This window comes from Physeter macrocephalus, chromosome 4, assembly GCF_002837175.3.
Source record: "Physeter macrocephalus isolate SW-GA chromosome 4, ASM283717v5, whole genome shotgun sequence".
Lineage (NCBI taxonomy): Eukaryota > Metazoa > Chordata > Mammalia > Artiodactyla > Physeteridae > Physeter > Physeter macrocephalus.
This window is the reverse complement of record NC_041217.1, coordinates 141,538,405-141,566,348: the sequence shown is the minus strand read 5'-3', so window position 1 is coordinate 141,566,348 and position 27,944 is coordinate 141,538,405. Positions and strand designations below refer to the sequence as shown.

The 27,944-nt window shown below is 41.0% G+C and overlaps 2 protein-coding genes across 7 annotated transcripts in view; one reads left to right on the top strand and one right to left on the bottom strand.

The window, feature by feature from the left end:
- The window catches only part of RNF11 (ring finger protein 11), a 39,954-nt gene extending 27,782 nt beyond the window's left edge, over window positions 1-12,172 (top strand). Inside the window, exons 2-3 of the mRNA XM_007113815.4 lie at window positions 8,373-8,542; window positions 9,863-12,172. Coding sequence (XP_007113877.2) covers window positions 8,373-8,542; window positions 9,863-10,034 — 342 coding nt within the window. The 3' untranslated portion in view covers window positions 10,035-12,172. The remainder of the gene's footprint in view (window positions 1-8,372; window positions 8,543-9,862) is intronic.
- An 8,753-nt stretch (window positions 12,173-20,925) lies between these two features.
- The window catches only part of TTC39A (tetratricopeptide repeat domain 39A), a 53,367-nt gene continuing 46,348 nt past the window's right edge, over window positions 20,926-27,944 (bottom strand). For 5 of the 6 annotated variants that reach the window (XM_007113811.3, XM_055084633.1, XM_024119989.3 and 2 more), the window contains 5 exons: window positions 26,777-26,897; window positions 24,496-24,607; window positions 23,961-24,075; window positions 22,920-23,036; window positions 20,926-22,384 (listed from right to left, as the gene is read on the bottom strand). In XM_007113811.3, the coding sequence (XP_007113873.1) occupies window positions 22,261-22,384; window positions 22,920-23,036; window positions 23,961-24,075; window positions 24,496-24,607; window positions 26,777-26,897 (589 nt within the window). In that variant the 3' untranslated portion in view covers window positions 20,926-22,260. The other variant, XM_007113812.2, reaches the window with a different exon arrangement.

Here is a 27,944-nt window from a genome sequence, read left to right as displayed (position 1 = left end):
TTTTTTTTTTTTTTTGCGGTACGTGGGCCTCTCACTGTTGTGGTTTCTCCTGTTGCGGAGCACAGGCTCGGCGGCCATGGCTCACGGGCCTAGCCGCTCCGCGGCATGTGGGATCGTCCCAGACCGGGGCACGAACCCGTGTCCCCTGCATCGGCAGGCAGACTCTCAACCACTGCGCCACCAGGGAAGCCCTATAATGTTCTTTTAAGATAGGTATTCTATTCATTTTTCTGATGAGGAACCTTAGGCTTAGAGGTATTAAGTAACTTACCTATGGTCACATACCTGATAAGTGCCAGAGGCTGAAATTCTATGATATGTCTGTGTTCCTCCCACTATACTTTTCTATTATTAACGTAGATAGTGGGCATAGAAATTCTGAGCTTGAGAAGGATTGTGGAAGTAGAAGGAGATAATTAGTTTGATTTTGGACAAATTGAAGTTACTGTGGGATAGAAAGGTAGGTTGAAATTTCAGAGAGGCAACAAACCAGGTTATAACTTGGAGAAGGAATGTTGGTTGTAATTTATATCCGGTTTTCCTTTTTGGTTTATTGTGGCATAATCCAAATCCTTAGCAAAATTTTCATAGCATGTTTACAAAATCCTGATAAGAATATATGACATGGATTACAGGAACATGAGTGCTTTGATTTAAATCATTCAGTTATCCAGTAATGTTTGAATCTCTACTATGTGAAAGATACTGTGCTAGGTAAATAGTATATATTGGTGAGCAAAACAGACATAATCCCTGCCTTTATCAAGCTTATAGTCTAGTGGTGAAGGAATACATTAATAAAATAGTCACGCAATCACCTTTTTAGCCCAGAGACAAAATACTTCATGAATCATATTCATAGACATAGAGATAGAGGTGAGGGCAGCCAACTGAACCACCCTTGAAGGTTGCCAGCATTTATATTAATTAGCAATTTACTACATTGGTGTTTTAGATTTTCATAAACCCATTCATTTTGTACTAAGTGCCCTCGTACATTGTAAATGATTAATTTGTAAACGTTATTTTCCACAGGTCTTCAAAATCGTATTTAGGGTTCACTTTTTGGAGGGATTGGTGGAGATACTATTATTATCAGTCATTCTTAAAGAATATACTTAGCAAAGCAAAAACAACTCTGTAATCCCAGTGTTATAGCATGTATACTAACTTTAATAAGTATAGAAACACTGAAATGAGAAGGAACACGGGAGTAAGTTAATGGGTGACTATTTTTAGCTATTAGTAGGTAACATTTTTAGTACGTCATTTATTCATCTATCCATTCAGTGAGGAGCAAAAACAGACACAATTCTTATAATTGATCTTACAGTCTGGTGGGAAAGACAACATTTAAATTACTATAAATATAAAATTACAAATATGACAAATGCTATGAAGGAAAGTTACTTGTTGTATAAGAGCCTATAATAGAGGAGAATGGTTAGTTAGGGAAGATTTCTGAAAAAATAGAAGTTGAACTGAGCTCAGAAGGAAGAAAAAAATAGGTATTTAAGCAGAGTGATGGTGGAGGAGAGTGTTTCATGCAGAGAATACAGCAGGTGCTATGACTTCACATAAGAGAGATCATGCTTCTTTAAAGGATCTGAAAGAAGGCCAGTGGGGCTAGAAAGCAGTGAGTGAGTTGTTAGATGAGGAAGGAGAGGGTGAGTGGTAGGTAGGTAGGTAACCAGACTATGCAGGGCTTTGGAGGTCTTGTTAAGAACTTTGGACTTCATCCTAAGAGCAGTGGGAAGCTATTGAAGGAGTTTTAAAGTATGTTGAGGAGGGCATAGGGTTGGATTTGTTTTGGAAAGATTGCTGTAACTTCTGGGTAGAGAACAAATTGAGATTTTCCTAGCTAATATTGTACACCAGGAAAGAAATGGGAACTTAGACTGGAGTATTGGCAATAGACATGGAAAGAAATGAACAGATTCCATCAGCATTTCAATAGAAAATAAATTCACTAGAACCCGGTGATGTATTAAATATGGGAAGGTAAAGAGAAGGGAGGTACCAAGGATGTTTCTGTCTTCCAGAACTAGAAAGGTGGTGTGTCATTTACTGAGATAGGGAAGAGGACCAGGTTTTGGAGGGGAGTTCATTTTTGGACATCGAATTAGAACTGTCAAAGTAGAGCCTGGAGTTTAAAAGCGAGATCTAGACTGGAATATAAATTTGTGAATCATTTATATCTAGGTGGTAATTTTAGCTGTCAACATGGACATAGTTTTGGTGAAGAGTATAGGGCAGGAGAAGAGACCAGGACAAAAACAGTCACATTTGTGACTCCGAATACCATCACATCATGAGGTTCTGGGGGTTAGAACTTCAGCATAAGAATTTTGGGGGACACAGTTCAGCATATAACCCATCTATGTCAAAGGTGTTTTTCTCTGTACTAAATAATAAATGTTCAAAATATTAGTTCCTTCAAACTTGCTTTGAAAAAAGGAATAAAACAGAAGTACTGTGTAACTGCCATTGTCAAAACACACATTTTTCACAAAGGAGCTTTTTTTTTTTTTTTTTTGTGGCCATGCCACACAGCATGAGGGATCTTAGTTCCCCAACCAGGGATCGAACCCATGCCTTCTGCAGTGGAAGTGCGGAGTCTTACCACTGGACCGCCAGGGGAGTCCACAAAGGAGCATTTCTAATGAACATCACCAAATAAACTGCTTGAAAACAAAGGAGTCAATGCAGGCACTATCCATCACTCTTTTTTTGGGTGGGGGAGGCAGGTAAGTGCCAAACCCGAGCCCCCTGCAGTGGAAGCGCAGAGCCCTAACCACTGGACCGCCAGGAAATTCCCCCTATCACTCTTAACGTTATCTAGAATGATCTTCAATTCCATTGGAGGACTCATAGTTCTTAGCATATAATTGTAATCACAGCTATGATTTATTACTGCAAAAGACCGCAAATCAAAATTGGTAAAGGGAAAAGGTGCATAGGTCCATAGGAAAGGCACAGGCTTCTAAGAGTTCTCTCCTAGTGGAGTCACACAGAATGTGCTTAATTCTCCAGCACTGAATTGTGCCAACATGTTTGAAGTGTTATCTACCAGGGAAGCCCAAAGTACTGAGCCACTGCCTAACATATACCAAAATTCTAGACTCCCAGAGGGAAAACAGGTATTCAGCATAAATCATACTGTTCACACAAAGAGTTTAGGCACAGTGAGCCATCAGTTAGGGAATATTGAGAACTGTCCCAGAGTCCAGATCTTTTAAACAGTACTGTTTTTATATCCCTGTCCAATCTTCCATTCAGTGTCTTCTAGCTGACAGGAGAAACAAGTTTACATTTTGCCACCTAGAAAATACCATTGGATCTCTAGTTACTAAATAGTAATTCATACTTAAGGTCATTTTTAATAAGTATGATGGGAATTAAAACTGGGTGTGTGTGGTAAGAAGCATGAGGCTATCTTTAAAATATCAGGAGTTCTTAGTCATTTTCTTCCCTATAGAGGGTTCTGAAAAGTTGCATATAAACTGAAATTAGAATGGTGAATCACTTAAAATATCTAGAGGGTTTCTTTCGTTTTACAAAAATACCAAAGAAGAAAATACATCCATAATGTGAATAAGAGATACGGGTTTTGTTTTTCTATCTATTAATATGCTTCTTCGTAAGGTAGAGCTTTCCTTTTCTGTTCTGCTTTCTGTGTTCTCTATACCCATATGTGAACCACAAGACCAAAGAAATCTAGCCTCTTAAAAAGCACATGCTTAGAGACAGTTGAAGTCTTTTTGTTTGTAGTAGGTATGTTCAAGGATTAAGAAGTACCTCATTACCCACAGTCTTATACTAATTGTTCCACTGACTTCCGTATGAGTCATATCTTGATGTGGATGGCAGGTCATCAAGACTGGTCAGTTGGTCTGGGACTGAGAATAATGAAAGGTAGTCTAGACTGGAAATCATAATTCAAGGGTTGAAAATCTGAGCTGGCAGGGGTTACAATAGAGGCCGAAGAGTTTCTTGTATTCAGAGACAAGCCAGAAAGATAGGACCAAAGCCAGGGGCAATAATAGTTAGCTTCAAGTCTGCAAACCAGAGTCATTTGATGTTGGAGAGAAAGCAGAGGGTTAGAATAACTTACTCAGTACAGGAAGTATCAGAGACTCAAATCTTATAATTTAATTTTTCAGACTGAAAATCCCATATTCATAAGTAGCAGTGTTTTAAAAACGGTGTTCTATTGATTCCTAGGATTCTGCGAAGGTACCCCAGGTAGGAGTTGGGGTGTGGGATTCTATTTTTCTATCAGCAATAGAATATATTTTATGGGGCAGTTTCAAAATGGATTTGATGCTCTTTGAAATTCTTAAATTTTAGAAGTTGTTGAAATTATAAAACCATTATTGCAGATGAAAAATCTTTATAACTTTATTAGAAATTCTTTATTTTGATGGCTTTCTTAAAATGTCATTTCAATGTAATATAAATGGACAAAGTCCAAATCATTTAACTTGGAGAATCTCCTTCCTATCCAGCAACCAAGCATGATGTAGTAGAAATTACCAGCTTAAAAGGGAGACCAGAATTCTAATTCCAACATTGTCAGTAATTTTGTGACTGTAGGCAAGCTTGGGCCTGTAAAATGAGAGAGTTGTTCTTAAGTGAATTTCTAAGATTCTTTTTTGACAAATTTTACTTACCTCTGTCATAGTCTAGTAGTCCATTTCTTCTTTTTTAAAAAAAATTGTTTTATTTCATTTTCAGCTTTATTGAGTTATAATTGACATACAAAATTGAAAATTCAGTCCATTTCTTAAACGTTGCAATGCTTTTCTATAGTCACATACTAGTAGAAACAGAATAATATTGTAGTAGCTAACATTTATTTAGCTAACATTTATTTAATGAGCTTTTGTATGTGTGTCTCATGCTGTACCGGGACAGCAGTTACAAGTCTCTTTTAATTCTTACAGTAGTCCTGGTACTTTACACATAGAGAAACGGAGTCTAATAGAGGTTAAGTAAATAACTTGGTCAAGGTCTTATGACTAATAAGTAGCAGAGCAGGGACAGCCTTTTTGACTCTGAACTATGAAACTTTTCTGCATCGAAAGTTAGTCTGCTAGGTATAAAACCTTAAAGAGGTGAATTTCTAAACCAGAGGTGCAACAGCCATTTTTATGATCTTTAATAACAGAAGGGTCATGTAACTTTTATATTCACTATAAAGCCTGGTCAACAAAGTTATTTTTCTAGTGCATAAAAGATTCTCTGAGTTTGACCTACAAACTGAAAATTTTTGTATATATACAGACTTGTTTAAAAGGAAATATTTGTTAAAAAAATAACTTTTTATAAAGAAAAAAATTGCCTGTAGTCACAGTGGTGTAGATATATAGGGCTGAAAGAAAGTTTTCATACTGTACTAAAGAAATACAGTTTTTAATTAGTTAATTAATTAATTTTTGGCTGCATTGGGTCTTCGTTGCTGCACACGGGCTATCTCAAGTTGCAGTGAGCAGGGGCTACTCTTCGTTGCGGTGCATGGGCTTCTCATTGCAGTGGCTTCTCTTGTTGCGGAGCATGGGCTCTAGGCGCGCGGGCTTCAGTAGTTGTGGCACACGGGCTCAGTAGTTGTGGCTCTCAGGCTCTAGTGCGCAGGCTCAGTAGTAGCAGGGGCTACTCTTCGTTTCGGTGCATGGTCTTCTCATTGCAGTGGCTTCTCTTGTTGCGGAGCATGGGCTCTAGGCGCGCGGGCTTCAGTAGTTGTGGCACACGGGCTCAGTAGTTGTGGCTCTCAGGCTCTAGTGCGCAGGCTCAGTAGTTGTGGTGCTTGGGCTTAGTTGCTCCGCGGCATGTGGGATCTTCCCAGACCAGGGCTCGAACCCATGTCCCCTGCATTGGCAGGCAGATTCTTAACCACTGCGCCACCAGGGAAGTCCTGAAATGCAGTCAGTTTTGTACTTCACTTCCTCTTTGAAAGCTAGAAGAATTGACAGTCTCTTCTCACTTGATGACTGCACTTGTTAAAGTTTTACTGTATTCTGTATAATCGTCTTAATTCTTTTATGGGTAGACACCTATGTAATTAAGCTGAGGCTAGAGGCAGAGTCTGTCAATATTGGGTGGTAGGGAGGAGGATTGGGGAAAGCTTTAGGTCAACAAGCTGCTAGATGAGGTAGAATTTGGACCAAGGGACCTGCAGGGGAAACTAGAGGGGATAGTGAGAATAAAGCCAGTAAGATGGTCAAGCATGAAACAGGAAACAGCTAATTGGGCTGCAGTAATAAACATAGCTCTTCGAATGCAGTGTTAATAGTTATAATAGCTACTATTTATTGAGTTCCTGCCATTCCAGGGTTCACCATCTTTCTCATTTAAGTCTTATAGCAACCATGTAAGGTAGGGTAATCTAGATAGGTTAAATCACTTCAACACGTCACTCTGTTAAGTGGCAGAGAAGTGACTTTAACCCAAGGTTATCTGGATCCAAGAACTGTACTTAATAATAAATCTTCTTTGCATGTAATATGAACTAAATAAATATTTGGATGAAGAATATAGTTCTGATAAGCACTCACATGCTTGGTTATTATTTCCTAAATCATGAGCTAGAAGTATGAAAGTAACCATTAGTGATTTTATGTGGAAATTCATAAAACATGAAACTTTGAACTACTGACATTTTACCAGAGAATGTAATCTTAATTATGTGATAAAGGATTTACTGTGTTTTGAGATCTTTAATTACAGATTTGTTCTGAATCTCAGAGAAAAGAAATATTTAAAGTCTTAAGTTGAACTGCCTTTGACAAGAAACTCAATAATAACTACTGTCCGAAAAGGGGTCTATAAGAACAAGGCTAATTTAAAGGGACATAATGGTATCTTTAAGAGACATTGTAGTGAAGTGCCTTTTTCCTTGAATTAGATATTTCAGTATTTGAGCCTACTTTATATGTATCTGAGACTTTCCCCTAAAATTTCTCTTTGAAAAGGATATTTATACTTGAGCCCTTATGAAGTCTCTAATTATGGGTGCATTCTTGATTATTTTATTTTGAACCCCAGAAGCCATTGGCTCAAAACAGCTTCAACTGATGCTAATTCTGAATGCTTATGGAGGTTATTTCACATAATTTTTTTTAAAGCGTAACACAAATTTAGCAATTATTCCTGGAGGCATAATCTCATATTTGCAAATGTTGGCTGTCATTGTAAATGAGTGCTTAAATTGTAGAAATCACGAGTGATCCTACAGGAAGAATGAAAATAACATTTTCTAATATAATGTGACTGGTAGTTGTGATTTAACATAAATTTTCCCATGAAAACATCATACATGGATTGAAAGTGTTATGTCTCAGTTTATTCAGTAGAGATGTTGTCTGAAACACCATATTAGGTGGCTCAAAAATGGTTTTAGCCACAATGAAATCATTAGGTCAGAGATGCACTATTTCCCTCGTATTCATTGAGGTCTCTTCCCAGATGTCTCATCAGAGAGATTTTTTCTGAGTATCTTACCTAAAGTAGCATTCTCCATCAGTCTAGGAACTTTATTTTGTTTACTCTTCACTCCCCATCACCTAGCACATAATAGATACTCAAGTATCTGTTGAAAGAGTGTGAATAAAATTATCTTATAAATGTCAGTAGGAAAAAAAAGCAATACAGTTGACCCTTGAACGACACAGGTTTGGACTGCACGGGTCCACTTATACACAGATTTTTTTTTTCAACAAATACTACAGTACTACATGATCCATGGTTGGTCGAGTCCTTGGATGTGTATTCCATTTGGGAGGAAGGTGGCCTCATTTGGCTCACTGGATTATCATATCTAAATATGTATCCAAAAGCCTAAAAGAAATTTTACAGAAGTTTATTGCAATAATGTCCAGTCTTTCCAAATAAATAATAAATTAATTTTAAGATTGTTGTCTGTATGGAAAGAAAGAATAAGTTTGCAAATAAGAAGAATCTATAATGGACAATTCTAATGTAAATAATGATATACTGAGGCCACAAAACTCCATTGTGGACTACAGAATATTCAGTACAGTCCATTTGGTTAATTAATTAGTTACATTGATTTATCTTTTTGTGTATCAGGAATGAATATGTCTGTGTTATATGGTTTTCCTGTAGGAATACTTCAAGTAACATTCCATTCCAGTTTTTCTGTAAAGCTGTGTTTCAGTATCCTTTAAACGTAGGTCAGATATGCTAAAGTTAAGGCAGGGTAAAACAGAATCTAATGCTACTGCATACTTGTCCAGTCTCCTTCTCCCCAAGGTCCCCTCCCCCAGCCAAAAAAGGAAGAAACAAAAGGAAAACACTACCCCAGAGAACAGATTTTTTAAAAATAATTCTTTTCTCCATTTAAAAAAATTTAGGAACAAGTTCCAGTTCCGGTCTATCATCCAACACCTAGCCAGACTCGCCTAGCAACTCAGCTGACTGAAGAGGAACAAATTAGGATAGCTCAAAGAATAGGCCTTATACAGCATCTGCCTAAAGGAGTTTATGACCCTGGAAGAGATGGATCAGAAAAAAAAATCCGGGAGTAAGTTTTAATTTATACATATTTCAAAGATCTGTCTTCAGAGATCTGATTTTTAAAAATACTCTCCTGCATTTTGGAAGTCAGATGTTTAATCAGTTCTTACAAGGAAATGTTTAGATGTAGCGATTAAGAAGACTTTTCATATAAAAATAGCTAAGAAATAAATGATGGTGTGAATTCTGACCATTTTATATGTTGCCTCTGTCCATTTGGATGACAGTTAATTTCAGTTAAAAATGATTTACCTGTGTAATAACTGTGAACTAGTACCAGCATTGCTGGTGGCCTAATCAATTGGGAAAGCCATTTGGCAGGATGTCAGGGACCTTTAGATCTAAACCCTTTGAAACAGTTAATTCTAGAGATCTATCCTAAAATATGTACCTCACTTCAATCCCTAGGGTTTTATGCATAAAGGTAGTCACCATAATTTCATTTAATGAAAAATAACAGTAGAGGAATACTTTGGTAGGTTATGTAGCCATTAAAATGGTTTGCTAAGGGTTTTAGTGATATGAGGAAAATCTTATCCATTTCTTAACTTGTAGAATAATTGTACTAAGCCTGATGAGTTAAATATAAGGGAGATTTTGTCCTCAGAGCTCATTATTGTCTGAGAATCCCTAATGAGGACAGCCATTCTCCTTTTAGGTTGAGAATGGTCTTTACCAACATAGACATAAAGTAATTTACTATGTTGTGTTTGGCTGTTTGAGCTGTAGCACCATTTAGGGCTAGTACTTAAGATTATAACCTATCTAGAATATTGACTGCCGAATTGGGTTGCTTCTTGAACCTGTAGAAGAATGCAGTGAGCTTGAAACTGGGGTTATTGAAGAGAACTTCAGCCTGTAGCAGCCCAGTAAGTAGGCTGAAATTAGTGGTTCTGTATCTACATACAGTTATTAAAGTGAAAACTATACGGGCTTACACTAAAAAAGCAGTTCAAATAAAATTAATCTAACATGGTTTCCTACGTACTAAAGCTTCACATTCTCCTTAAGGTTTCTTCTGTAATACTTAGCTGTTTTACAAGTAAAATTCTAGCAGTGGACTTGATCCCTATGTGATACCTTTCTCGTTGCTCTGTTGATTGCTCTCAAACTCTTCAAATTCCCAGGTGATTGAAATAAGAGATTGTGGCTGTATAACACTTACTAGGAAAAAATTCAGTCTGGATGCTTAGGTGGTAGGGTGACAGGCAAGCCATTTTCATCTGTTCTTATTAACACTGTCTTTGTAATGGGGATTTTAAAGAGTATTCTAGATGGATCACTTCTCTAAAAATGCTTTCTTATTTCTCTCCCTCACCCTCAACAGGTGTGTGATCTGTATGATGGACTTTGTTTATGGGGACCCAATTCGATTTCTGCCGTGCATGCACATCTATCACCTGGACTGTATAGATGACTGGTTGATGAGATCCTTCACGTGCCCCTCCTGCATGGAGCCAGTTGATGCAGCACTGCTTTCGTCCTACGAGACTAATTGAGCCAGGGTCTCTCCTCTGACTTCAAGTGAACCATCATTTTTGGTGGTTTTGATCTTTTGTCACTGAGCCCAAAGAGCCAGGGATTAGGAATTAAGATCATGCACAAAAGTTTCCTAAAAAATCCTGAATGGCTGCAGATGTTGGGGGAAAAATGTATGTGATATTTTAGAAACTTAGGGGGAAAAGTAGGAAGGTATTTTTATGTAAAGCCTTGACCCAGTGTTCAAAAATATAATTGTATTTAGATCTTGTTATTGCTCCAGTACATAGGAATTGTGTAAAGTGTTATACAGCAGCTGTATATGTTTAAATTGTGTATGTTGAAGATTAGGAAAAAGATAGTGGTTGTTTTTCCTAAATGAAATAACTTTCTTCTTCCCTCCACCCAAATTCTTTTCTCAAGTTGCTGGCATTTGGGTCAAGGTTTTATTAAAAGCTACATTTTATAACACTGGCACAAAAAAAGTAGTTTTAAGCTTGTTTGCACAGTTCTTTTTTTCCATTGGAAATGGAATTCATTGCCTTAGGTCTTTTTAAATAGTGTATTATTATCGTTGGGGCTGGCTCTATGCTTGAAAACCAGTTTATTTATAACCTGTTATAAGTGCTATATCTGTTTGCAGTTAGGAAATGCAGAATTCAAAGTGATCTCCTAGCTTGTAAGCAAACTGAGATGCACTATCCCTTTTCTATTAAAAAATGAGTTAATGTGTCAAGAAACCAACTCCAGTAAAGTGGGGTTTAATATTACCCTTTCTTATGTGTTTCACCTAATTATTTTGGTTGTTAATATGGTGATAATTAAAAGTCAAGGTAAATTTTAAATATTAAGAATTCTGATTTATTGAGCTTGAATTATGCCACCATGCTTATGTAAAAATAAAAGTGGCACCATGGTTAAACTGAGAAAAGTTTCTCAGTTGTAACAATTTTGATTTATTCTTTCCTGTGACCTCCTTCCCTGTTGTCTTGAACATAGCAAAAGGATACTGCATCTCTTCTTATTGTAGTGCTGAGGTTACTGAAGTTATATAAAACACATCTCTGTTTCTGTTGGAAGGACAGTCCTGCTAGTTGACTCACAATTCTAAGCAGGGAGAATTAAGATAAATGTGTTTCATGTTTTGCACACAAATGCAGAATTTGTATAACCACATGACTTCATAGTTGCGATCTCAAAAAAGAAGGAATTTCTCTTTTATCTTTTTCTTGCAGTTAATATAAGAACACTGAATCTCTAAGCTTCTGAAGTGTTAGAGGTAGAGATGGTCTAGTAAAGATGTAGTTGTAATGTTTTATCCATTTAGCATGTGTTTATTTTTCTTTATGTATTCGAAGGTGACATATTTGTTCAACTCAGTGATATTACAGCTAAAAAATCATTCATTAGCAAAAGGAGAAGCAACCTCAACCCAACAAATCAGAAATGTTTCTTTTTATTTTATACTGAGTATTTGATTTTAACACTTTTCTACATACAAAACACAAGTCTCTCGAAGGGTTCTTCATAATTGCATTATAGAAGAATTTAGTATGTCATAAGCACTTAAAGATTTGACATTCAACTGTAGCAGTATCCATGTTGGTTAATTTTCTTATGAGCCCCATGATGAGTTTGAGAAAAATTGAAAGAAATTAGATTATCAGTTTCTGTTAAATTGTTACATGTATCTTGCTTAAGTTTTTGTTCATTAATTTATATCCAATTACATAAAGCAAATTTGGAGGAAACACCTGAAGTTGTGCAATATTTTCTGCAGTATTACTTTTTTTATCTTTATGTTTTCTACTTAAACATGATGTCTGTCATCAAGTATTATAGTCACTTTCTTTTTTTCTAGATTGTTAAAATTGGTAAATGAACTTTTTAAAAAAAATCATCTTCTATGTTGCTGTTAGTCTTTATTACAAGGCTTCTTTCACAGAAGTTTGGCAGTAATATTGAAGCAACCAGGATTGAGCTGAATGCTTTTTTTTTTTTAAGGTATTTTGTATTCTTTAATTTTGATCTCCACATACCATGTTAAGAACCATCAGTTTTGGCTTTTACCAAGTTAAATAAAGTTATAATACAGTTGTAAAGGGCTAAAGTTAGAATTGATTACATAAGAATATTCTAATCCTTTCTTTAAAACACACATGTATAAATTTAATTACTTAAAAATTTCTAGGTATATATACTTTTGGGGAATTATTTTTTATGGCTTGGCATTTAATACCATCTAATCATAAATTTAGAAGCTTGATAGCTTCTAAATTTTCTTAAGCCAAATAATAGGTACAACATATTTGGATTTGGGCAAAATATGTTCAGGCTTGGCTGTAGGATTTGAGATGTCTGGAAAGCCTGACCAGGAAAAAATAAAAGAATCTTACTCTTTTAAATGTAAACCGAACAATTTGAAGTACTTTCAGATACTTGTAGTTTGGTTCACACAAACCTTTTAAATGCTGTGAGTGTTCTTTATAAGACATCTCAGGTATTAGAAGACTCTCCAACTATTTTCGGTGTCTGTGTAATATAAAGCAATATAGTGAGCATTGAGGTAACAAATTTTCTGTGAACAAAGCTTCTTAAGGAACCATGCATTTTAAAAAATGAATAACAATAAAGGAGTCCAAAGCAGAACTGCCTATGGTCCTGAGACTGAAAATGGCAAACAGGTAAGAAGGTAAGTTTCTTTGGCATAATTCGGAAATGTAGGCAATTGGTGGCCATGTTTGCTTACAAAGGCATTGGCTAGCAATCAGTTTCTCAGAGTCAGCTGATGACACTTGCATGTTAAATGCATCAGAGCTAATCAGCTAATTTTTTCAAGCCTTTAATTTTGAAATTGGTGGACGTGAGAATTGGTGGATTTTGGTTAGTATCTCCTGAAGTAATACTAAATTTACCCACCTGAATTTAAAGATCATCTATTCTTTTACTGGGTATGGAAAAAGTTAGTGAAGATAGTTTGTAACCCCTCCTTCTATACCCTATGTAGCTCCCCTGTTCTAGTCTTACACTCAGCTAGACTTACCCTAAGACACAGGCCTGGTTCGGATGTCCCCATCGTGTGAGGCATGGGCATGAGAGCCATCAGTGTCCTGTGCAGTCTTATTCTGACTGCATTCTTTTGAGGACATAGCTGAATTCCTTATAATTGCTTCCCCCTTGGTCCCACTTTCTAAGTATTTTGCCATCATTAAATTAAAAAGTGTGGAGTAAAAATGTCCAACTACGAAAATTTCCATCTTTGCATTTAATGTCATTACTGATTGACCCACTGTTAGGTGATTTACCTAAGAGCTATCAAGAAATGGTCTCTGAAAGAATTTTTTCTCAGTTCTGTATTGTCAGAATAGGTGTTTGCTTATGGCCAGGCAGTGGTTAAATGCTCATAATTCAGATTTAGAGAGGACTTTAGTTTGTAGTAATTCAAGTGAAACATAAGGGTTTAATGGGAGGAGTAACTGTAAATGCTTGATTACATTATATAAGACACCTTAAAACTACTTTTTCTGAGTGGTTTGAAAGATGTAGTAAGTTCATTTTATATATTTAGGGAAAGTTAACTGGACTATTTGTTCTCTCTTCACATAAAGTACTATTTTTTTAAATATAAATTTATTATTTATTTTTGGCTGCAGTGGGTCTTTGTTGCTGCACGCGGCTTTCTCTAGTTGCGGCAGGCGGGGGCTTCTCTTCGTTGTGCAGCTCGGGCTCTAGGTGCACGGGCTTCAGTAGTTGTGGCTCGTGGGCTCTAGAGTGCAGGCTCAGTAATTGTCGCACATGGGCTTAGTTGCTCCGCGGCATGTGGGATCTTCCCGGACCAGGGCTCGAACCCGTGTCCCCTGCGTTGGCAGGTGGATTCTTAACCACTGCGCCACCAGGAAAGCCCAAGTACTATTTTTAACTAGAGAAAAATAACATCTTTTTTTTTAAGCTTCAAAGAGTTACATTGTAACACATTAATGTTTATATTAAAATAACATATAGAAGTTAGTAAATGGATGAGCCCACATGTATCTGGGGAATATTAATTTAAATATACTTTGTAATTCTTTTTCTGAGAGCCTCTGGATCTAAAAACAGCAGTGCTGGGTGATTATTTATTCAGATATTGATTGTCCTGATAAAAGTATCCAGACTTTGCTTTTCCATTTATCCTTTGGCTGTTTCCTTGCTCTTTAGCATGGATGAAAATCCAGATGAATCCCTTTACAACCCATTTCCTGATCCATAAATTTTGTTTTTTCGGTACGCGGGCCTCTCACTGTTGTGGCCTCTCCCGTTGCGGAGCACAGGGTCCGGACGCGCAGGCTCAGCGGCCATGGCTCACGGGCCCAGCCTCTCCGCGGCATGTGGGATCTTCCAGGACCGGGGAACGAACTCGTGTCCCCTGCATTGGCAGGCGGACTCTCAACCACTGCACCACCAGGGAAGCCCCATAAAATTTTTGTTAGAGGCTTCAGTAAAATTTTACAAAAGGGGTTTGGATTTACCTGCACATCTTAATAAAAGGGCTTTGGATTTACCTGCACATCTTAATTGTCCACATTGTTCTTGTTTGCCTTATCACGCTAAGCAGTGGGCATTAGCCCAGGATAATAACTGGATCCATCTATTTAATGTTACTGATAGACTGAAACCATCTACCATTTCATAAATTTTTTTATGGAAACTTTAAGAGATGCTAACTTTCTTTTACGTTTTTGTTTTTTGAGAAAACTAACTGTCGCCTGGAAGATTTAGTCATCTTTGGATGCTTTCCACAGGAAGTTTGGTTTCCTCTGCATATGAATGAAGCAGCATTATCAATAAGGTACAGATTTTAGGCATTTAAAACTGATTGTGGGGACTTCCCTGGTGGTACAGTGGTTAAGAATCCTCCTGCTAACGCAGGGGACACGGGTTCGAGCCCTGGTCCGGGAAGATCCCACATGCCGTGGAGCAACTAAGCCTGTGCGCTACAACTGCTGAGCCTGTGCTCTAGAGCCTGCGAGCCACAACTACTGAGCCCACGTGCCACAACTACTGAGGCCCGCACGCCTAGAGCCCGTGCTCCACAAGAGAAGCCACCACAGTGAGAAGCCCGCACACTGCAACAAAGAGTAGCTCCCTGCTCACCACAACTAGAGAAAGCCCACATGCAGCAACGAAGACCCAATGCAGCCATAAATAAATAATTAAAAAAAAAAAACTGATTGTGATCAAAGGATGAGCAGTGCCTGTTTACTTTGAATACATTCTTATCAGTGTGTAACAGCAGTGCTTATCTACTAGATTTCTTCGTGCTGAGTAAAAGAAGTTGAAAAAGGTAACAGGGTTTACCTCAAGAGTGTCTGGTCATAGTGATAAATGCTTACGAGAAGATGTGGTTGGCTAAGCAAGTGATGGGCCCAGCTTTTCTCTGGGGGGCCATACAGTAGTTAATCTAGTCATTCAGGATCCAAAAGCGAGTCTTAGGCGTTGTGTGAATTGGGAAGCCTGGACTGTGCTATCAGATTGGCTTCCAGCACTATCCATACCAGAGGTATGGGGATAAGCTACATTCTGCCAATGCCAGGATCACAGCAGTCCTTCAGCTTTGAGATAGTGCAGAATAATGATCTTCTTTCCATGAGGGTAGCTGAACTCAAGCAGACAGGTAAGTTAATGGCTACAATTTTAGGGTATGCAGTGAAGGGAAGTTGTTTTTCACAAACCATTTGTCCTCATGGCCCTTGATAATCACTGTCCATGATGTTATTTTGATATGAGGAATAATAACCATTCTTTTCAGTAGTGAGATGGGTGCTAATGGCATTGTCAGGTTGGTCATTTTTGCAAGCCTTGTTCTCAGGATTATTTATTTCTGAAACTGCGTTTAATGGCATTGAAGATATCTTTGAAGTAAGAAATCATGTTTATGGGTTTGGATTTTTGATAAACTGGGTTGCTGATTTCTCATGAAGAGTAAAGAACAAGAAATGCCAACTCACATTGACTCTTAGAGCCTGATTTATCACTTAGCAGCATATTGAAAGTATTTTTCCCCCTAAGTGTGGTAGCTGGTGCCGGGAAGAGGAGGTATTGTAATGGCAATTCTCATGAAGCAGAAGCAATTGGTGCTGTTGGCCTTTGGCATGGCACTGGCCTCCCAACTTCCATGTTTAACCCTATATAGTACATTCTTCACACAGCAGTTAAAATAGTTTTGAGTAAATTGGATTATGTCATTCATCTGCTTAGAACTTTTAATTACTTCTCATTGTGTGGAGAATAAAATCCAAGCTTCTTAATGGAGACAGTAGACTTTCTGCCTCTCTCCTTTCGTAGTACTCTACCTTCTAGACTTTTTTGTGTGCTTTCTAAAATGCCAAGCTCTTTCCTGTCTCAGATCTTTTGTAGTTCCATCCTCTAGTTCACTTCCCCAGATTGTTTGATGGCTGGTTTCTTACCCTCTGGACCAATAGCCCCTGTTTATTTACTCCATGGCTCTAATTTGTTTACCTTCATGAGAGCAGGACATTTAGGTGCTCAACAGATATTTATTAAGTGAAGGCAAGGAGAAAGCAGGGAAGAAGAGAAGCCCTGAGGAATCTGGGCATTTGTGATGGAGTGGGAGCCACCGTCAAGGAGGTTCCCATTGGAAAATTGGGGTCTTAGAAAGATTGTTGAGGGTTACAAGGAGAAGGACAAAGGCAGAACTCTTCCTGAATGGGCAGCTTTCTAATAAGCCTTGTCTCTAACCAGTACTGCCCTCATCCTCCCCTTCCCCTGAGAATGTTGGCAGGTCATAGTTCCTGTATATCAACTTTTGAAAGAAAGGACATATTGGATACATGTTTTTGTCTGCCTAGTACCCTATCATCTTTTTTAGTAATAACTCCCAAATGAGCATGTAATCCAAGATAGACCCATTGTAGTACCTCACTCCCTTTCCAAGGCAGTGGCTCTCAGGCTTCAGTGTGCATCAGATCCACCTGGAGGACTTGTTCAGGTGGTTCGGCCTCACCCCTGCATCAGGGGGAGGGGGGCTGATAATTTGCATTTCCAACAAATTCCCTGATATCTAATGCTGATCTGGGGAACCACTGGCCTAAGGGATGGACATTCACGCCAAGTCAGACTAATCAGAGTCCTTATCTGGGGATTTTTCATACTGGAGGTAGGAAAAGGAGCCCTTTTCTTGTCACAGAGCTGTAAGGACATAAGGTCTGAACTGCCACGCAGAGCAGTCAGTTCAAGAGAATAACACAAGAGCAAAGCCAAGAGATGGAGAAGGCCTAATGGATGCACTAGAGCCACTGATTCAGTCATCCCCTAGGCCAAACTCACCACTGCCTTCCCACAGTATGTATGTGTGGGCCAATACATTTACCTTCTTAATATACCAAGGACTGTGCTGGGCTATTTGCTTAGTTGATTTCTTTTTATTCTCAGCAGCCCTGTGAAGCAGTTGGCATTGGCCCCATTTTATAGAAGAGTAAACTGATTCTCAAAGCAGCAGAATAATTTGAATTCAGTCTGTACTTTTATCCACTATTATCCCATGTAATTAATAGAATTTAAAGTTGCTATTTTTAGATCAGGCTTTTCTCTTATGAATTTGTTCACCACCTCTTTTCCATAGATAGATAGTTGAAAGTCACCTTTAGCCCAGGGGTGACAGATTTCTGGCCCATGGACCACTTTGACCCACAGGTGTGATATGTTTGGCCAGCCAGCACTCTTTTAGGTGCTTAAACTTAAAATTCTAAGAGTGCCTTCAGCATCATATGCTTCCCAGTTTGTCACTGTTCCTACCTCTTATTATTGTCTTACACCAAAACCTCTTCTAGCCTATGGTTTGGACTCAAGCCTCAGTCCAGGCCTGAGCCTCTGCATCTGTTCACTTCCCATCTCTGGGGTAGCTGACTGGAACTCTACCTATCCAGCTGGGGATTAGATCATGCCTTTTCCTTCAACATCCTGATGATTTTATGAGCAATATGGTTGCTTAAGGATTGCCTTTGTCCAAGATAGACCCTGTCCCTAGCTCATGATGCCAAGTGCCACAGGGGAACCATGCCACACAAGCATATGCTCCATGTGCTCCACGCCGAGGATTTCTAGTGTTCTGAGTTACCAGCCAGTACCTTTTCCATACTTAACAGTGGCCCAAGAGGAGTCAATGTAAGTCAGATCCGACTTTAAGCTGATAATTTGAAAGCTTGACCAGCAGTTCAGGAAAGCATGAGCTTTAGAGTTCAGCTGCCTGACTTTAAATATTTCTGATGCATAATAGCTGTGTGGTCTTAAGGCAAGTTAGTTATTTATGTCTATGTCTCAGTTCTCTCACCTGTAAAATGGCAGTAATAGCTCCACTTCAAATGTAAGGTACTTAGAATCACAACTGGTAAATAGCACTTAATATTAGCTAGTATTATTCCACCGAGGGCATATGGTATCTGGTGTTATGAAGTGTTTGTTCGGGACGTGAAGAAGAACAAAACCATCCTATCCAGTCATCTGTGAGGTGTTAGCTGTGATGTGTCTGATTAAACTCCAACGTCAGTTTTTAGAAGTCCATAGCGATCTCCTGTAATTGCATGTCTTACCAAAGTAAGGGCTCTATTATTACATTTTGTCACTTAAGAGCTGACTAGACAGTAGAAGCAACTCATAGATTGCTTACTTTGAAATGGATTTTTCAAGCCCCTAAATGAGGCTCCTTGTTTGTGGACTGACTTACCCTGTTGGACAGTGATGAACTTTGTACCAGATTTCCACAGAGCTGTGCTAATGACCCAAGAAGAAAGGCACTTTCCAACCTTGGAAAGCTGTGTCTGAGGGCGAGGGTGAGAAGTTCCCATTTGCTGCTTGGTTTTCAGAATTCAGGCACCTCTCACTTATTACTGAATTAGTGTGATGGTGTTAAGGACGTAAGAAAACTGTTGAAAAGGCACACTGTTGGGCTTTAAATCTGAAGCAGAGAAGAAGACTGTTGTCCACTCCCTATCAATCATCTTAGAAGAGATACACTTGGGAGTAACTCCAGAGAAAATTGTCTTCGGATTTTATTCCCCCGTCGAATGATTCAAGCACTCAGCAGGCTGGGGCTTTTTAAAATCCTCCTGATGCTCCCTTCAGTTGCTGGGAATCTCCCACCTGGACCTCAGCCTAGTGTTTGGTTGGCGTTGGCCTTTTAGGGTCCTGGCTTTGCTGTCAGGTCGTGGCTTTTTTGCTGTGAATGACGACAGCTGTCTTGGAAACACTCCCATTCTGACTTGAGAGATAAGGCATAGGGAATCCTGCCAACATATGGGAGAGCTGATAGGGACCAGCACAGTGCTGGAAGCTACCCTGCCAGTCCAAGGCCTGGGACCAGTGAGAGGCAGAGGTAGACTTTCTGTTGCCAAGAGCCTATTCAGAGCATGTTACACAGTTGCTGCTTCCTAACAACTGAGTTCCTCTGTGTGGCACAGGATTCAGACTTCCCCCAAATGAGGAGTATTTGCTCTCTGGGTGTCCTGGGAGGAAGGCTATCATCACTTCTGGTAAGCAGCCTGGTGGCACAAGGCTTTGACAAAAGGTAGGAAGGTATATATCTGTTGCCTCTTTTTGGAGACGAAAGCCCAGAAACAGACTTGACCAGAATTAGAATCAGAACTGTTGACAGCAGCAAAGAGCCTTAATCTAGTCCAAATTAACTAATTTTTAGAGGGTCCATGACTTTCCCAAGGTCACTTTGAAAGGCAGTTGTTAGCAAAACAAGGACTAGAATTCAGGTCTCCTTATTTCTAGCCCAAGACTCTCCTCACCTGATCAGGTGCCTCTCCAGGGCAGATGTGCTGGAAAGGTCTGCAGTGTTAAGAGAAGCAGTGACCAGAAACGGCTCAAGACGCAATGAGAAGCCCATGACAGAATTTTCACCTTCAGAGGCCTCTGCACAAGGATATGGTGGTGTCCGACACCCAGCATTTTCACCTTCACATACATTTTTTGTTTGTTTTTGGCCACGCCACTCGGCCTGCGGGATCTTAGTTCCCCCACCAGGGACTGAACCTGGGCCACGGCAGTAAAAGCACTGAGTCCTAACCACTGGACCACCAGGGAACTCCCTCACATACATGTTTTTGATGGACTAGCTCAAGCTGCAGGTAGGAATAAAGGAGACAGAACTCATAGCCAGACTGCAGCCAGAGGTAAAGTTGACAGAGGCTAATTAATGAAGCCCAGCAGGAAATAGCAACAACTAGGAAACCATCCTGGCATAAAAATTTAAAAATAAAAGCACCTAAAATGAACATTGAGATGAAAGGGTTTTGTAAGCAGCAATTTTGCAAATTACATGTTTGGTATCCTGTGACCGGCGCTGCTTTTATACTGCAATAGGTAGCATTCTAATATGTGAGGGAGGACAACAGGCCACCTTCATTCAGCAGCCTGGCTCTAGTTCACCCCTTTCACCTGCCCTGCCCAACAACCTGGAAATAGGCTGGGCTCCCAGCATTCAGGCTGTGGAGGAGAGAGAGCTTGCAAAGGACTTGCCCTCTGTGGAAAGCATTCTTTTGTCTAGTTCTAACAAAATAAATAAGGAATCTTCCTTTCATAGCATTTCTGCTATAACAGTACACTAAGTGCAAAAGAATCTTGGATGAGGGTTTTCGGCTTTGTTTTCCTAATGAGAATATGCTTTACCTAAAACCCATAACTTCATTCAGCATCAGTCACAGGAAGCTTGGTTGTATATTAATAGATTAAACCACCTAGCTTCTGGCAAATGCTCAGAAGTGTTTGCTAAATACAGCAGGCTGGAAGACTGGAAAAGTTGTCTTGTGGTTCTTCCTTTACAGAAACTGCATTCATGTGTTTGAGGAATCACATTTTCACAGATGAATATTTTTACCAGGAAAATGGTTAAGTTGAAGTATGCTGTTGTTAGATTGTGAATGGTAAAACTTGGTGTTTGTTGGTCACTGAACTTGAGTCCTCACTTTAACAGTCCCACTGGGTGCAAATTCAGATGCTTTTAGGCGCCAGAAAGATTATAAGTGTTGAAAAGAGTCTCTACTCAGCTCCAACTGATTGTTGCCTTGTGGGAATGAGGCCCAATATTGCCAGATTATTAAAATAAGATGCCAGAAACCAGATTTATTTGTGAAATCTCCCCATCTTAAAATGTTAGTAACTTATTCTAAAAATTTTAAAACATTATGTTGGCTAAAGAAAACATGCCTGAGCCATATGACTTCTGATTCAAACTTTCTGCCCAGCCTAAGAATTCAAGCAACAACATATTTTACTGAAATAGATGTTGCATGATCTCTTAAAGTGTATAAGTTTTATTACTTAAATATATCTTTTCTCTTAACTGAAAAATCTGAAACACACAAACAGGCCAAGAATAACCATTCTGTTTCTAAGAAAAACGCTGTCAGTAAATAAGTGTACCTCGAAGGGAAGTACAGAAGATTTTTATATTTCATAAATCATTCCCAGTGGTTTCAATTTGGCATATAGCAGACTAGTGTCTGAGGAACTTTACCTGCCAAGCTTCTTGGCTTTGGCACAGAAAGGGCCACAGTGCTCCCCCTTCCTTCAGGCCTCGGTATTGCTATTCCTTAGTAGCGAAGATTGATTTTTTTTTTTTTCTACAGATGGACTCAAAATTATCTCACTAAAAAGACGTGTTTGATTTTTTTTAAATTGGAAAGTTGTTACAAAGGGTGTGTAAGAAGTAAGGTAGTGGGAGTGTGTGAAACCTCTATGTCCAACCCCCCAGAAACCTCAAACCCTGCGGTGCAGATCCTCCTTTGGGTCCTTCCAGCCCTGGAAGCTGAGACCTCGCTGAAGTCTGAAAAGCACTTTGGCCGTTGGCATCATAGATTTACCTCCACATCAGTATGGGTTAAAACAATGATTTACAGGTGGTTGGTTGGTAGTTTTTTCCAAAGCCAACTTTGATCCCATCAATGTATTTCTAAGGAAAATGTAAACTGTTTATACATTCTCTTAAACGTCACAGTGAAAAACAAGTACCCGTATATGTGATAGGGCAGGCAGAGGGCTCCAGCTACTCTGTCCTTGGCAAAGGCCCTTGGCCACACTGGTGAAAATGCCAGCTTCGCTTCTGCACAGATACCTATGTCATGTCATCGTACTGGAGCACCCGTGGACCCCAACGGCAGGGCAGGGGGATGGGATCTTTTTGAAATGTTTCCAGGAGCTCTGTCCAGCTGCCTCTGTCTTCCAGCCTGGGAATGCTGCACAAAACTACAGGGGCATTGATGAAACCATGGATCTGTTGCCATTCTCTAGGGAAGACTTGGCTTGGAGTGTGGCTGCCTGGATTCGAAAATGTGTCCTTGATTCCATGGAATAATTCTTATAATTTTGCCTGGAAGAAACCAGAGAATCAGACACATGAGGCTGCTCCAGGAAGTGCTTTTCCTTTAGTCTGAACTGTGGGAGCCCACTAGCCAAGGAATATTTTTAGAGGCTTAGATCCCTACCTCTGCCTTAAGAAAGAGTTGGGCCCTGACTAATAGGGATTACCTGTTATCATGCCCTCTGGTGCCACTCTTGGTCCTGTTGTTGGGTCCCTGAGCTTGAAGGAGTGGTTTCAAGAGGTAGATCCAAGGGCTGGAAGGCAGGAGACCTGCATCTTCACACCAGCCCTGCAGCTAGCTTGTGGTGTGACCCTGGGTAACTCAGTCCCTGATGCTGGGATTTCAATTCCTCATTGGTAAACTGAGGAAGAAGCCTCCCTACGCCAGGTGAGAGCTGGGTTCCCCAGGGACATAGGCCCAGCCTCTGGGCTGCCTATACTGCCTCTGCCAGCACCCTCCTCCCTCACTGCTACCTGGCCTCCTCTGCCCATACCCTGCACTCAATGGGGAACAAAGGACAGACCAAGGCCAATCATGCCTTACTTGGCAGTTTCCAAGAGTTTGACAGCCTCTTCATTTCTGCCTTGCTCCATAAACAGCAGGGCCAGCTCCAGCAGGGCATTTGGGATCAAGTAGTGGTCATATTTAATCCTCTTTTCACTGCAGGACAGAGGAAAACATGGCTTAGAGGCTCTGCTCTTGAGACATCCTTCAGGCACATCCTTCAGACACCTCCTGAGCCTCTCCCGGATGGGAGGATCCAACTCATGGTCTTGTGGGGTTTTCTGATCTGAATTCCAATCTGGGAGGGTTCCCACTACCTCACCCTAGAAAGGCTTAAGATCCACAGCAAAGCTTTCCGATCCTCTGCACCTGGGGCCCCAAGTCCCTGACAACCTATGGCTCATTCATGTCCTTAGTTAGCCCACCCCCACCTCAGTCCCCAACCCCCCCTTTATTTCATCTGCAACCCTTTCCCTCTACAACCTCACCCAGGCAGGGAAGGACCTGACCACTGTCACCCAACCTCAGGTGTCTTTCCTGTGTCCAGGCATTTGCACATACTCTACCTACTCTAATTAAAACTCCTCCTTCTTGCTTTCTCTGCCTGACTTCCCAATTTAAGTGGCATCCCTGGAAAGCCTTTCCTGGCATCTAGCATTATTAGGTTTAGGTCCCTCCTCCTGGCACCTGCTGTCCTCTGCTTTCCTCTAGCACAGCCCTCACCATACCAGACTGAGTTGCCTGTAACTGTCTGTCTCTCTCTAACATCTCTGCACTCCCCCAGGGCATAGTTGATAAACTACTAACTCCAGGGGGGCACCATTCAGACGAAACTCATTGCAGATGGGCTCCTGTAGTTGGGCAATCTGGTGGCCCTAGAGGGCAATGTGGGAATGATCTGTGCCCAGCAAGGGTCCTGGCACAGGATAGACACTAGTACATGTGGAGTGAGTAGGGGTAGTCCAGAGTCAGGCACTGTGCATGTGTGCATGAGGAAAGAGAAACCCAGAAAATGCTGCCCTGGAGCCGCGGGCCCAGCAGTAGGCCATCTGGAGCGGGAGCAGCCACAGAGGCACTTACTTGGCAGAGATGCTCCTGAAATTCTCCTCGGCCTCCTGGACACGGCCCAGATATTTCAGACACAGACCTTTCAGCAGCTTCACCAAGCACTCATCATCCACTGAGTACTCATTCTCTGAGAATAGGGGAGTGAGGGAAGACGACAGGTTTGTTCATTTTTTCAGCAGTTACTCATGGAGCCCCTACTCTGTGCTGGGCCCTGGGGAGACAGAGGCGGCTCACACATGGTCCCCATCCTCAGGGAGCTCACATCTGGGGAGGAAAGACAGATACTGAGATGATGACAATACAGTGATACCAGGACTGATTGAAGGAAGCCCAGGGGTTGTGGGAGCCCAGAAGAGGCCCTGACCCTACCTGGGGGACAAGGGACAGCTTCTTGGAGGAGCTGCCACTGAAGCTCAGTCTGGAAAGGCAAAGGACAATTACCAGGGTAGAGAAGTGAGGAAGGACATTTTTGGTAGAGGGAATCTTCAACTGTAAAGACCTGTGGTCTGACCCAGCCTGGCAGGTTCAAGGGCCTGGGGGTAGTCACCTGGGCCCTTTTCCAGCAACTCTTCAGCCTTGGTGATAATCTCAAGTATCCCGTCTGTGAGTTCCGGCTGCTTCCCAATCACAGCGTAGCCATTCCAAATGTACATCATTTCCTGGGGGCAGGGGAGCAAGTCAGTCCCAGGTTTCCTCCCCAGTGGGGCCTCAAGTTTCCCCATCTGTAAAATGGGTAGCTCAGATCAGAGGATCACTAAAGGCCCTTCTAACTCTAGAAGTCTCAGCCCAGCCTTTGAAGCTGTGGACTTGAGGGAGTTATGGGGAGTCTTATCTCTTACTTACTATTGAGATCTCTCCTTACCCCCGTGAGAATTTAAGATGGAACCATATTCTCACTCTTCTGTTCATAGCTGCCGATAGTTTTCAGTTACTTTTCTGCTCATGGCTTCCTGGGGCACTACTCTGCTCTCTCCCAATCTCTCTGTGTCCACACTCTTCCTATTCTTTGAGGACCAGGTCATGCCCCACACTCTCCAGGGAGTCCTCCTCCTTGCTCCAGCTAATAGGGCCTCCTATATTGGAGGAACCATAATTTACTTAAGCACTTCAGGAGCTTAAGACCATGTTACCTTCTCTCCTATTTCGCCAAGGCACTGAGCTTGAGTATCCATCTATGAAACATATCTGATGCCTTTTTTTGCCTTAACTGCCAGGAAGTTCAGAATACTAAATTAAATTTTCATTCTAGTAATTCTGTTAGCTTAGATTAGCCTTTCCTAAACTATCAAACCAGGCAATGGATGTGAAAGTGATTTGTATACATAAAGTTCTAGAAAGACTTTTGTTATGGCTTTTGTTATGTTCCAGGGAGGGATTTTAAGTTTAGACAAGGTTTTATCAAGTTGTTATATTGTCTCAAGTTAGCAAGTGTTCCATTAAAAGTTTGTTCTGTGGCCAAATAAGTTAGGGAAAAACTGCATCTTCAAGCTTCTCCTTGGAGACCTACCATGCAGATTAGCATATAAAGGCTCCAAGAAGGTCTACAGTATATAAAATTTGTTTATGCCAGTCTTTCCCAAATGTATTTAATCACAGAAATCATTTTATGCACAAATAGCATTTTGCAGATTATAGTTTTGGAAATTCTCCCCTAAATTTCTGGTATAGTTGCTTCCCCTGCCCTTCCTTACAACATACGCCCCCATTTGATAATAGCTTTATTGTATATTTTAAACTGTAAAATAGCTCAAATTTTATTTAAAGATATTCAGGATACGAGCTCTAAATAAATTCTACATAAATATTGAACTTTTTGATTTCTAAAGTGTTTAACATGTTTTATCAGCTGATTCTCATAACTGCCCTATGAAATGGGCAAGGAATATATTATTATTTACATTAAGGGAAAGGGGACCCTACATAGGGTCACACAATTAGTGAATAGCAGAGCCAGGTCTCTGAAGCAGCACCCTTTCTACCTTTCTGGCTGCCTTATTATTTGAATAGCAAGGACTCTTAACAAACTAGAAACTTCTCTGATGCCTGCTCAAATCAGGCATGGAATTAGCATCAAAACCGTGGTTCAGAATATGGGCTCTGGAACCAGACTACCTGGGTTCAAATTCTGGCTAACTCACTAGCTATGGGACTTGGACAAGTTATTTCATTTTTCTACTTATATCTTATCTACTTACTAGATATTTTATCTTCCTACTTATCTATTAGGCCTTATTATCCCCTTCTGTAAAATGGAGATGCCACCAGCACGTACTAAGAGGGTTTGTTGTGAGGATCAAATGAGGCCATAGGCAATGGGTATAAGGAGCCTTGAACACAGCAAGTGCCCAATAACAATGCCAGCAACTGCTGTTATTTCAGAGTTGACTGTAATATAACATGGTCCCAGCCTCAGAAAATCTTGGTCCAGTGAGGGCGGGTCGGTGTAAACAACAATTCTAATTGTGTGACAAGACAGAAACAGGGTGGAAACACAAACAGCCGAGGGATGCCTCTGCCTGGGAACAGGGGTGTGGGGCTTTCTGGGGGGGCTGCTCTTTCTGCCTTGAGGTGCCTGCAGCCGGCTCACCTGTCTCCCCACCCCCATCCCTAGTAGACCAGTGCTTTCTCAGAGGTTGAGGCAGGCTCCATCTCATCTGTGTCCCCCACCCAGTACCAGGTGAATTGTGAAATCCTCTCCAGGCCCCTGAGGCACGAGGTCTTCTTCCCTCATCCACATCCCCCGGGGCCAGTGGCTATATCCCTGGCTCTCAGCTCATCCCCACAATCCCAAACTGGAGTTCAGGGCCAGTCAAGACCCTCCTACCCACCAGAGCAGGGATGGGCAATGAGATAGGTTTCGGAGAGAGGTAGCGTCTGGACTTCCGGATGGCAAACTTCTCTGTGGGTAGAGATTTCCCAGCAATCTTGAGTTTCAGGCCCGGCACAGCTCTGTGGAAGAGATGAGGAGGACAGGGAGAGGGCGAGAAAATGCTAGAAAGGACAAAGTCCCCAGCCTGCCCGGCCTCTGCTTGGCCCCTCTCTGGGCCTCAGTTTCCCCATCTATATGATGAGAGTGTTGGACTCATACATAGCCTGTGGCTATGGCCTTATTTCACAGGCCCTGCCCCAAGACCCGAGCACTTCCTAGGGCTAGGCAAGGGGCTCCTCCACAGCAGAAGGCAGAGGTGAGAATGTACACAAACCCCCCAGGCCTGCTCTGCCTTGTAGTTGTCCCTCTCTACTCCCAGCCCCCATTTCCTAAGGGCCCAGTGGAAGTCTGACCCTCCTTTCACAGAGGAGATTAAAACTCATAAAGGGAAGGACCTGCCCAAGACCACACAGCACAAACCCTTCATTAACTTTGGCCACGTGAGTTGTGGCCTCCTCAGCTGTTCCCAAGGGCACGGTAAAATGTGGTATGCAGCTGGGCAAGCCTCCACATCTGGGGCCTCACCCACCCAGCTCCGCCTTACCCTTGATCTCTGCCACAGTCATGGGGGTATGGCTGTGACCTTCAGACCTGAGCTGTCCAGGCCCAGCAAACAGCTGGACCTAGTTGTGAGGTCCCCCACCAAACACCTCCCCTGCTTATTCACTGTGGAACCTCTCTGGGCCTGCTTTCTCATCCCTAAAATGGAGACAATGATATGAAAGGGAGAAGTTGTTACCCCCAAATATGCTTCTTTGGCATAAAGATTATTTTAGGCTGATTATTTTTAAGAAACAGCAGACACACAAAAAGCTCTGAAAACCTAGTAGAAGTTACCTTTTTGTATGAGACATTTACATTTATAAGGGAAATCTCCATTTGTAAGGTTATCTCTCTCTGTACCAGGAAGAGGAGGATAACTAAATCTCTAGAAACTTATCAGTGGAGAAGGCAGAGACTTAAATCTGCGTAACAACCACATACCCTCTTTTACCTGAAAACTTCCCACAACTGGCTCCCTATCCCCCCAGATCTTCTTTTGTCCTTTAGCTGGAGATGGCACTTAA